At 42.6% G+C, this 12,446-nt stretch overlaps 1 protein-coding gene across 2 annotated transcripts in view; it reads right to left on the bottom strand.

Annotated features, from left to right (window-relative positions):
- LOC110540875 (prolow-density lipoprotein receptor-related protein 1-like) overlaps window positions 1-12,446 on the bottom strand; it is a 49,294-nt gene that overhangs the window by 28,635 nt on the left and 8,213 nt on the right. For both annotated transcript variants that reach the window (XM_021627668.2, XM_060381615.1), the window contains exons 6-13: window positions 11,164-11,283; window positions 9,064-9,189; window positions 8,312-8,515; window positions 7,190-7,358; window positions 6,722-6,890; window positions 5,655-5,880; window positions 4,377-4,502; window positions 2,256-2,480 (exon numbers count right to left, since the gene is read on the bottom strand). In XM_021627668.2, the coding sequence (XP_021483343.2) occupies window positions 2,256-2,480; window positions 4,377-4,502; window positions 5,655-5,880; window positions 6,722-6,890; window positions 7,190-7,358; window positions 8,312-8,515; window positions 9,064-9,189; window positions 11,164-11,283 (1,365 nt within the window). The remainder of the gene's footprint in view (window positions 1-2,255; window positions 2,481-4,376; window positions 4,503-5,654; window positions 5,881-6,721; window positions 6,891-7,189; window positions 7,359-8,311; window positions 8,516-9,063; window positions 9,190-11,163; window positions 11,284-12,446) is intronic.

The following is a 12,446-nucleotide window of genomic DNA, read 5'->3' as shown; positions in this document are numbered from 1 at the left end:
TTTGCCTCCAAGGTTTCTAGGCCTCTATGTGGTAAGGCAGGACAACCTTGTGGAGTGAGTATAATGGAACAAAGTGGTTTACCTCACAATGGGCAGGAAGTTGGAGGGTGAAGACAGGCATATCCCCAGCCTGCTTCCCCCAGCCAGGCTCTGCCTTCTCACAGCCTATTCATTTCTGAATGCCTCACTGGTTTTCAATGAATTAGCATCTTAACGATTAAATCTCAACAATGCTACCCGAAATCCAAGTCCTCATTCAACATATGACTGGCCAAGGGTGGGGTTCTTTTCCCATCCAAAGTGTAATATGCAAAGAGCCATTTTGTAACACATCCACTGTGCACGATAGTGAGAGCTCAAGGTTAACTACCAAGGGCATAGACATACACATAAATAATTACACAGGATGGAAGGGGGAGGGCGCATCATGGGAAAGCCAGTACACACATAATGGGCTACTTATTCTTCTTCCTTTAGGGTGGGAATATTTCTTTGCTACATCACAGCCTCTCATGGGAGGAACTTCTGCAAGATAATACTTCAGAATTCTCCCCATATCCGTGAAGTTATTCTTGCCCAAGCTCAGTGCTCGTTCTCCTTTGTCGGGCTCTGCAATTTTCAAAGAACACTCATTCTTATATTGAATTTTGGGTTAATTTTGGCCCTTTCCAGATTCAAGGTGGAGAGCCTGCTTGCCAGGTTCCTAGAATGTTCTTTGGACCATGTCATATTCATTCTTAAAGAGATGTACTATGACACCCTCTCATTTTTTAACTAAAAATTTTAACTGAATTTCTTGGGCCATAGTTTTCAACTTTAGCATAAGAATATGGCACCCAAGAGAAAAAAGTGACATCAGCATCCTTAAATGTGCTGATGGGTTGTAAGAAAGAGGCCAGAGGTCTAGCAGGAATGACGCCATTGCCTTTGTCATGTCTAACCTCTGCTACAGTTTGTTTGGACCCTGAATAACCCCCTAAAGTTCATGTGTTAGTACCTTGATGCCCAGCCTGTGGTGCTACTGGGGAGCTGTGGAACTTTTAATGAATGAGGACCAGTGGGAGATATTTGGGTAATTGGGAATATGTGCCTTCAAAAGGTCTGTGGGTATCCAGCCCTTTCCTCTTTCTTTCTCTCTCTCTTTTTTCTCTCTTTCTTCTTTCCTTTCTTTCTTTTTTTCTTTGTTTTGTTTTGTGTTGCTCTTTGACCATGAGGTGAATAGTTAGGGTCCACAATTCACTTCCCACCATTGCCATCCAGCGTCACCACCAGAGGTCTAAAAGCAGCAAGTCAATCTGAATGGACTAAGAGCCAAAACTAACTTTTCCCTTCACTTATTTATGCATTATCTGTTCAGTTTCAGGGGTTTTCTCTTTACGTGTTGATCACCTCAGGCATTCCTTATAGATATGGAAAGCTATCACTGCTCCACATTAGGGCCATCTCAGATGAAACTGGCGGTCCTTGATATGATAACTGTAACACAGAAGCCAATTAGTGTGACCATCCAGTGGGGGAGAAGGTGACATTTTCATTAAGTGGGAAGACGTTTGCAGTCAGGCATGCCCCAGGTAGCTATTAGATGCTGTCATGGTTAGTTTATCCTGAGTGTTTTCTGACTGGGGCATTAGAAGTTTCTGTACACTGATCATCGCACCTACCTGCAGCCCTCGGGGTACCCTGTCCAGCCCTGAGAAAAATGTCAAAGGCACTTCTCATATCAAGGCATAGCCTTAGCATTCAGCAGAGCAGAGCGCTCAGGTACATGTTTAAAAATCTAATTACTGTGGAACTCAAGTCTCTGTCCTTGATGTTTGCTGCATTTAGGCAGAATAAGGGGAACTTGGGGGTGAGGTGCAGCATTTACGAGTGTGGGAAGGGAAAGTATATATTGCCATATTAAGAAAATATCTTGCTTTTTCTCTCTGAAATCTGCATTGCAAATGACTTTTAAATTAGAGTATGAAAAATCTGCAATGCAAAAGTGAAGAATTGAAAAGCACCCACCCCACTTTTTTTTCTATTCTTTCCTGACTTAAAGCCAGAAAAGCAAAAATTTTAAAGCCTTATACCTCTAGTTAGCCTCATGGCAGTGGTCATGCCTAAGAACATTGGGTCAATAAAAGAGATCACATTCAATTAGTCACACCTAGACTTTGGCATGAAGATGCATTCAGATTCGGAAGGGATATACTCTTTTGGCCTTTCAGAACCAGAAAATAAAGGAAGAAAACAAGATGGCCACCACTGCTCACCTGTATGATGGGTCCAGATCTCTTGCTTTTGTCCTGAATATCCAGCTGAATAAACAAGATGTCCCTGGACATTTGACCAATAGATGACGTTCCTTTTCCAATCAACATCCAGTAAATAGAGGTTCTCAGCATGCTCCTCAACTAGAGTTCTCTCTATAGCAGTTCCCATAGAGCTGACTTTCAACAAGTATAGGCGTTTGCCAGAAGAAAACACAACTTTCAACTCTACAAAGGAAAGGGAGAGATTTGCTATTGGACCATGTATCAGATGAGTCCCAGCTTCCCTTCTGAGTCTTATCTTAAGCTCAGGCACCCACCCATCTATCTCTCCCTCTGCAGCACACACATGAGTACCATAGTCTCTAAAGACAGGGGTTGTTGTCCAAATGCCAGTGATAGCTTTCCCAAGGCACTCAGTATTTCTGGGTTTTTATGGAAAGGTGAGGCTGAACCACTGGAATGATGTGCTCCTTGATTTATTGTCTTTGCTACTAGAGAAGTTTGTTTGATTGCTTTCTCTTATTTAAAGAACAATTGAGTATGTGGGTTTAACTGCACACTATACATAATGCCCAAAATTAAATCTGAGCAGATTACTTGGCAACAACAGCTTATTCCACCATAGTTTTATTCAAAGCTGCACCCATGAACTGTGGTTTTTAAAAATAATTTGGAGCATAAACAAATTTACATGATTTATTCTTCTTCTTAAAAGTTTCATAGTTACAAGAAGAACTTAAAACTATGAAAAACTTAGAAGAATTTTAAAAACATTTTAATTTTAAAAGCCAAATAGGTTGGGTAGAGATATTCAATAGATTGCACAGACTTTGATATTTTGGAGATAAAAGCAGCAGCATGGGGGAATTTGTGTTAACAATACTGGACTAAAACAGTGTTCAAGCAGAGACTTCACTTAAAGAGTAAATCAGAATATGCCACAGGGATCGTAGAAGACACTTCTATTAATTTACCTGTAAGACTTTCATATAAGCCTGAATCATATATGCCATTTATGCTTTAAAAAGAAAATCTAGTTGTCTAGTAAGAGAAGAACTCTATGTGTAGAGTAGAATATTATTTAGCCTTCAGGAAACATAAAGAGTGAAATGACTCTGAAGGTAAAAGTGCCTGAGAGCCTGACTTCCATCCCTGGATGACAGGATCAACACCACAAAGCTGTCCTCTGATGGATACATGCCCACAGTGGCAGACACGTATCCCTCCTCACAGCTTTCATAAACAAAACCGAAAAATAAACCAAGGATGAACTCAGGAGTTGTGGCCCACTCCACACTGATGATCACAGTACTTGGGGTGCTGAGGCACAAAAATGTGAGTTTGGGGGCCAGCATGGGCCACATAATAAACTTAGGTGAAGACAAAAGTCAAAAAGTTTCAAAAAACCAAAAGGAAAAAAAATTAAGACTAAATCAAAATGGTGTGTGTGAAAGAGAGAAAGACAGAGACAGAGACAGAAAGATTCTATCAGATGCTAGAACACAGAGATATAACATCAAAGATGTTATTCTAAGTGAAATACAACAGGGCCAAACAACCTACAGTTTCACCAAATATGGTATCTAAAATAGGCCAAGTCCACACAGACAGAAAATAGAATGATGGGTGACAAGAAGAACAGGGGAAAGAAAGTAGTATCAATGCCTACAATGTAAAGAGCATCATTTGGGAAGATGAAAAGGTTCTGGAGATGGCTCTAGATGATGGTTGCACAAAAACATGAGTGCATCTCATGTCACCATATGATTTATAATGGCTAAATGTTAAGTTCTTGTTAGGTACATTCTACCATTATTACAAAACTAAATCAAGGGGACCAGGCATGGTGGCACACACCTTTAATCCCAGTACCCAGGAGGCAGAGGCAGGAAGAATCCAGTGATTTTGAGTTCAGCCTGGTCTACATAGTGAGTTCCTTTCCATCCAGAGCCACACAGTAAGATCCTATCTAAAAACAAACAGACAAAAATGGAATCAAGTTGTTTTTGATTGGGGCTGGTTGGAACAGAAGGGATTGATTCCGAAATGGAATTTGCCTTGTCTCCAGGCTAACCTGGAGCAAGCCTTCTTGGATTGCACCCATTTTACCAGGGAACTTACCACTGCATGTGCCAGAAGGTGAAAGAAACAGCCCCTCTGGACAGACACACTTGTAGCCCTTGGGATGGATGGGGGACAGGAGGCATAGGTGGCTGCAGGAACCTGGAACACATGCTGAGTTTCTGTCTGTTTAAACAAAAAACATAGACATAGCTTTGGGTTCCCTGTCCAAATCCATTCCAAACTCAGCACTAAAGAAGAGGTGAGATGGTCTGCCTCAAGAGAAATCCAAAAATACTTGTCATGTTCCAGTGGGTGTACTGACCTTTGTTCCCTGCTGGTCTCCTGACTGGCTGTCAGAGAAATGTCCCTCTGTCCTATGCTCAGACCAACAAACCTCAAACAACTGCACCTTCACCTTCAGAGTTGATGCAAAATGAATATCCCATTGGTTTACGGGAGATTCCCTTTAAGGGCTCTGTATTCTCCATCACAGTTAGCTTCTAAGACACACTTAGCCTGACACTGTGATGCATGACTTTGATCCCAGTGCCCTGGAGGCAGAGGTAAGAGGATCTCTGTGAGTTCATAGCCAGCCTGGTCTACACATCGAGTTCCAGGACTACACAGAGAGACCCTGTCTCAAAAAACAGTAAGCTAAAGATAAATAAAAAATACATGAAGCAGAAGCACATGAGTTGAATCTGATGTGTAGTTTGTGTTAACAAATGCTTTTAATTCCTCCCTGGTGCACTTTTGTTTCCATCCAGAAGTGGGATTCTGAGCTTTGTTCCATTTTCACTTATTAGTCTACACTTCATGATCCCAACCCTTTGTGGACAGATTGTTTGCTTTTTCTTCTTTATTTTTGTAGATTCACTTATTTTATTACTTCGTGTGTATAAGTGTTTTTGTCTGCATGTATGTATGTACACCGAGTACTTTCCTGGTTCCTGAGAAAGTCAGAACAGGGCACTGGGTCCCCTGGGATTGGAGTTACAGAGAGTTGTGAGCCACAGATGGGGTGACAAGGATTGAATCTGGGTTCTCTGAAAGAGCAGTTAGTGCTCTCAACTGATGAACCAACTCTCCAGCCTGAAGCTTATAATTTCAATACATCAGACCCTAAAAACCCAGCTGATGTTTCAACTAAGAACAGGGCACAGGACTTGGAAACAGCTTTTCCATGACGGTTTTGATCTGCTCACTGTTCTTAGAAGTCCTATGAATGGTTGGAAGGAGAAGTGACTAGAACAGATCCCTCCCTCAAAACAGCAGGTTTCAACCACAGCCTTGAGGTCGCATCTTGGGCCGTTTCTATCTCCGAAGCTCCCTTACCCGTGGGCTGCCGGGACTTGTGGAGGACTGAGAAAGCTGACACGGAAGTGTGGAGCAACACCTCTCTCTCCTTCGGGCTTTGGGGTGAGGTACGAATCAGTTGAGTTTGGTTGGCCCAGAAGAAAGCGTTCTCGAATACATCCAGGCTAACGGGGTCTTCACCTTCAAACAATATCCCAGGAAAGGTGTACCTCCCACTGCCGTCCACTTTCACCGTCTCTATGGACTGAAGGATTAGAGTCTCATGAGACAGAGGTAGCACCAGCAGGCGCTACTGACGCTACAGTCACCAGAGATTTTTGGAGGCTGACTAAATATCACTGTGACATCAGGTCGATGGGAAGGAACTCACCTCAGATGGTGGCGGCCACTGAGCGGTCCTTGCTCAGATTTTGGTGACTATAGCATGTGCTCTGCATCCAGGCTGGGCACCAATGCTGTACACTCTATTCTATAATTGCCTTAGAAGATAGGTGCTTTATGTATTCTCAGAGGGAGCAGGGAGCTCTCATCTCTGAGTCTAATCCTCTCACAGAAGCACCCATCAGCCTAAACCACAGCCAGGACATGGGAGACTTGAAATGTAACTCATCAGTCTGTGAGCTTCTGCTTTTAGTCACTGTGTCTTAATGATCTTTCAGTTTGTCCTTTCCCAAATTGGGATATTATAAACTGCATCATTTGGACTTGCAAATCTAAGCATGGGACTCTAAAGTGCCTAAGTAACTATATGCTTCCATGGAGCTCCCAGAAATCTTAAAAACATCTTGTTTCGTGGGTACAACATAGATCATTATCTTTATTCTTGCAAAAAATTAGCACCGTTGGACTATACAGTATGTCTTAAAAACAAAAAACAAAAAAAGCTACCAAGTCTCCCAAGCTGTTGGTACAGTCTGCTCTACTCAAAAATGTTATGCAATTAAACCTTGCTGTTCTTGTTTTGCTACACAAGTTACCTCATGGAGTTAATGCTAGACGTAGGAGAAGAGTGTACATACCTGTAGACCCACTCCAAGCTCCTGACAAAAGAGAGTTCCCATCTCCTCTGGGCCTCTCTATCGTACCTCTTTATAGCCGCTGATCCAGTAGAGTCTGCCAGTCACATGATCGAGTGTCAGTCCTAAAGGCTCCTCTGCGGTCACAACTGCTAGGATCTTCCTGTCGGAGCCATCCATTCCTGCAGTTTCAATCGTCTTTACCCCATTCTCACCTCGGTTTACCCAGTACAGATACCTGCAAACAGCCAGAGCACATGGTTTTTAAAAATGCCTTCACTCTCCTACACACATTATTCACAACAACTCCTTTAGATCTTTCTATGGGCTTTGTCTCTGTGCTGCTACCAAAGCTGCGGAGAGCTCAGCTCCCCTAGTCATTGGGCATGGAAAGGTTTAGCTACATGAAATTCAATCTAAGGTGCACAAATACAAATTTTGTGGAGCAAATGGAATATAAAGGCTGGTAGGCTCTTTTCTTCAGTATCGAACATGCCAAGAGATTTTTGGATACATTTCCAAGGGAAATCTATTTACCTCTTTTCAGGAAACACCACTAGCTCCTCAGGCACAAGATCTTTTTCCAAGATTTTGACATAGCCTCTGCCATCACTTAAGCCAGCACAGATGACCCTTGCCGAGCTGCTAGCCCAGTACAACTGTCCCGTGAACCAGTCCAGAGAAATACTGCTCACAGGTGGGAGTTCTGGTGACACAAGGGACAGAGTTACACTTACAGTCTTTCATGCCTGTGTTTATCTTGGAAATCATATTTGAGAAGACTCTCTAACAACTGACTTGGATCTATACCATGAGACAGATAGGACTCAAGGAATAATGGTGTTCCATAGAGTCTCCAACATGTAGGGATGTATGGAAATGAGGAGGACCTAAGGAGAAGCACAGCCGAAGAGTATGAGAGTGTGTAGCCTCAGCTCAAACACTGGTCACCACAGAGGTCTCTGGGAATTGTGATGAGCTCTGTCTGTCACTGTGCTTACTATGCTGTCTGGTTGATCCCCACCCGTACCTGGCGAGACAAACTTTGGCTAAGGCCATCATCTTATAGAGGAGAGTCCAAATACTGAGACACAGGTTCAAATACCTAGCGATGGAGAAGGCTCACTGTGGCTTAATGCTACACCCCAAGATTTATAGCCTTCTTAAAAACACTTTCATATAACAAGCAATGTTCATTGATGCTCTTACTGAGACAGCCTACCACATGCATGTCTCACATTGGGATTTTATATATGCTCATGCTTCATAACAGGAAGTCATAAAAGATTGCCCATTTAGATACAGATACAATATAGATAGAGATTTAGACAGAGTTGATAGAGTAGATAGATGATAGGTAGATTATAGAAGGATAGATGATAGACAGATAAATGAGAGAGAGAGAGAGAGAGAGAGATACTTCTTACAGTATGCTTAAGTGATCCTATAGGCTAAATGTGGGGTGTGTCACAAAAGGCCAGTAGATTAAAGGCTTTGTCTATACCCTGTGGCATTATTATTGGTGGGTAGTAAAAGCACCAAAAATTAAAGCTCCACAAAGCCTTTCCTTTTGTTTGAGTTTGGCAATCTCAGGAATTTTTTTCATATCAGTAACATAAGAAGCCTTAAAGAGTTAAATTTTAATACCAAAAAACATACCTGGGTAGAGGGTAACAGAGTTTGGCTTCCCAAGGACAAACACATTCAAGACTTTATCCACCCAGAAGTACATGTTTCTGTTCAGGTCATATGCAACAGACCTGGGCCTGGACTTTACAGAGATCAGCATCTCATAGATGCCTGTTCTTTGGTCCAGGATACCAAGCTCTTTATCTGCTGCTATAAGAATTTTAACATCATCGTCTGAAGTGGAAGGAAATTAGTAACATATTACTATGACACTTTTATGCCTCGCCCTTTAACTAAAGATGCTATTCTTATATGCAAATCTACTTATCCTTAAAGCATATTCCAAGGAGACCTAGTAAGCCATCTTAGTTCTTCCTTTTCCCACCCCCAATTCCAGCCCTTTAAAGCTAATCTTTGGAACACTGTTGCCTTATTTGATTTCAAATTTGGCTGCTCTCATCTACACAGAACTCCAGTCCATGATTGTCACATAGCAGCCGCATGTGAGAGACCCCGAGGCAAAGAAGCACAAGCCAAATTAAAATGCCATTGATTGAGTCTCTGGAGCACCTAATTCTATAGCCTACACAGTAACAATGTCACTTTAAAGACACTCAATGCAACTGGAACTCTGGTTAGGCAATGACTGTCACAGTAGCATCTTGTTTGGAAAGAAAAGCATTGTGTCTAAGTCTAGAGGTTAAATAATCATTTTCTCACTTCTTTACAGTTACTATTAAGACTAGAGCAGAAACCTGGCTTGCTTTGACTATAGAACTCACCTGTAACCCGACAGTCTGTGCCATTATAGAGCTGGTGACCTTGGATACAGCCACAGGAATAAGAGCCTGGTGTGTTATGACAGAGCTGGCCACAAGGACCATATGGCTGAGAGCACTCATCGACATCTGATGACAGAGAGTCATAAGTCAGAGATGACTCAGCAATTATAGCTTCAGTATTTCAGTGCATAAAAGTTACTCAGTCGTGTGACTATGACTTAGAAGAAGTTTCAGTACAGGGAGCCCTGCTGTTTGGCTGGCGTAAAATACAAGCTGGGTTAATCTAGCAACATTCTTGAGGTGGACCATTTGCCAGTCACGCCAGAGTCTATTTCAGATTGACAAGCATTAGAGCCCAGAGTTTACTATTTGTGCAACAGAACACCTCATCTAAGAGGACAGAAAAGGTCATGTTCACAGGTACAACACAGAATTGAGTTAAGGTACAAGGGTCACAAAGTAGGCTTGATGACACAAACCCATTAAACCTAGTACTGGAGAGGTGGAAATAGGAAAATCGGGAGTTCAAGTTCATCCTCAGCTACATATTCAGTTTACTTCCACCCTGCACTGCATGAGTCCTTGCTTCAAACAAGAAAACCAACAACAACAACACACGCAAATAGGGCATAGGAAGGAAAATGGATCCTTGGAGACATTTCTTGGAAAGTGTTATTTCTCCTGAACCACACAGCCCTAGAATACAGCAATGCTCTTCTGTCTTAGGAAAATAATCCTATGTACGGCCATAGTCAAACTCTTGGCCAGCTAAGCCCTGCCATGAGTCAGAGCTCAAAAACTAAGCTATATCACTACCCGGACCCTTTTGAGGGTCACGGCCAACTTCTAATGAAGAATTAATAAATTTAGTAACATAAAGTATTCATTTAATTTCAACAGTAAAATGAATTAAATTTAATTGCTGAGATTTATTAAAACTTAATTATAGGCTCATAACCTCTCTTGATGAAGTCTTCATATAAAAACAATTGTAGAACATAACATTTAAGTTCCTGGATAGCCTTGCAAGGTGGGTAGGCTGCAGGTCCCTCATAAACACAGCTGAGGCTCACAGCAGGGCTCAGGCTGTCATTTGGGTGAACACATTCAACAAAGCAGATCCTTCAATCTTGCACTACATTTCAACCTGAGCTATCATCCCGAATTGTCACAGATAAGTGCTGTAGTTTACCGGTCATGCTTACAATGAAGATTGTATTTTAGCCGTTCCGGTTCCATAACTTCATATTGCAAAAAAGAGGAGTGAGACCTGAGGATTGAGTGTCTCAGAGGATGCCAGTTTAAAGGAGCAAGCAAGGACAAAAATGCAATATAGTATAAGTCTAGAATCTGTCTAGGCTTGGCTACTGAAACCTGGGCAATGGCTGTGATGGGAAAAGGATATTTGCTCAATGACAGAAACTCTTCAAGCTCCATAGAGTAGAGCACTCAGTTTAGTACTTTGGCGCTGGTCAATAATTGACTTGCAATTCCCACAAACTAGAACAATAATAGAATTGACAAGGACATGGAGAAATTAAGATTGCCTTCCTGGTAGACATACGTGTGCTCCAAACATTCCACGTCTAGAATGAAGCCAGGTCACTGAAAACCAAGAGTCAAACAGATAGTCCTACAGCAGCCATGCAAGGGTTGTTCGCAATTACAGAGAAGCAGAAGCAACCTGAGCGCACCATCTACAGCTCAACAGGTAAAATGCAGTACAAACACGAGATAGAATTCCACTCAGCCCATAAAAGGACGGGAATACGGACACACGGATGAACCCTGGAGACATGAGGCATAGCAAAGGATGAACACTGTGTGACCCCACTCATCTGGCAGCGGTACATAGAATATACAAATTCATGAAAGCAGAAGGTCAGGGGAGGTTGCCAGAAGCTAAGGGGTCTGGGGCACAGGGAGCCATTGTGACGGAGACAGAGAATTCCTGTTTGGAATGGTGAAAAGAAAATCACAGTGGTGATGATGGTACATTATAAACGTACACACCAACAACAGTACACTTAAAATGGTAAAATTCATGTCGCGTACACGTGACCACAATAAGAATTTTTTCTAAAAGCCGTGGGTTCTGACCTCCGCAGCTCCATCCGTCAGGCTGCAGCTGCCACCCTGGTGGGCAGGAACAACGGGCACCCCAGTGGGTGTCATGGCATGACCCCTCACAGCCACCATTCAGCCGGGAGCAGTTCTTACCTGTAGATACAAGGCAGCTGTCAAAACTATGGAACTCAGCGGAGGTTGGTGCCTTTTTTTGTTTTGCACCTTGTATCCTAGGTGAGGAACAGATGACACAGAGACAACAGAAACAACCTTTGACCCTGCCCTGTCTTCCCAGAGTATGGGGCTGTGGAAAGAAGATTCTCTTTCCAAGCTAATATGTGGACAATCTTAAGTGCTGATGTAGTTTGTTTTGTTTTGTTTTGTTCTGTTTTGTTTTGTTTTGTTTTGTTTTTTTCCTTCTATGGAGAGGCTAAGACTTTCTTATGTGTTTCCCGTGGGGTGCATGGGCAGTGAGGAGGCTTGGGCCTGTATGTTGTATTTATGAATATAATGAGTTATCCACGTCAGTCACAAAACCTGCACTTGGTCCAGTCGTTAGTGCTTTTAACAGCTCTCGCTTGTGCTCCTGAAAGTTTCCTCAGAATCCTTTAGGGGAAGTCTTTAGAGGCCTTGAGGCGGAGACGTTAGAAGCCTTTAGAAAGGTCTTTAGAGGCAAGAAGGATAGGAGGTAGATGACCAATTGAGGTGAGATGCCCAGTCCCTCCTCTCTACCAGATCCAACAATGATTCTTCTAGTGAAAATCAACCCAGAGTTACAGCGGGTCGGTGGTGGCACACACCCTTAATCCCAGCACTCGGGAGGCAAAGGCAGGCGGATCTCTGAATTTGAGGCCAGCCTGGTCTGCAGAGCGAGTTCTGGGATAGCCAGAGATATACAGAGAAACACGAGTTACTTTTCAAGAACCTCCCCCCTCACCAGGAAACATGCTTTCGGAAGTCTTTCTCAATTAAATCCTTGAAGAATTCTATTTTTTTTTCTTAAACAAATTGATTCATTCCTCCCCCAGACATTTGCCAAATGGTTTCTACTGCTTTAATTGATTTTGTAGGTTTTGCGTACTGGATCCGAAAAGTTGTGTTGGGTCATATGAAAACAGTATGCCAAAAGCTGAACAAAAGCAGTTGTGTGCACTGGGCTCAGCAAAGGTGCTCTATGGAGGAGATTGGTTGGTGAAGTCTGAGTGCATTGTTCCAGTTGAGCCTTATCTGAGGGTGTGGTCCTTGTTGTGACATGTGACGTGGATGCTACCAACATTAGATGGTGCCCTTCTGGCTCTCTTGCAGAATCCAGAAGC

Source organism: Meriones unguiculatus, chromosome 4, assembly GCF_030254825.1.
Source record: "Meriones unguiculatus strain TT.TT164.6M chromosome 4, Bangor_MerUng_6.1, whole genome shotgun sequence".
NCBI classification, from domain to species: Eukaryota; Metazoa; Chordata; class Mammalia; order Rodentia; family Muridae; genus Meriones; species Meriones unguiculatus.
This window is presented reverse-complemented; position numbering and strand designations above follow the sequence as displayed.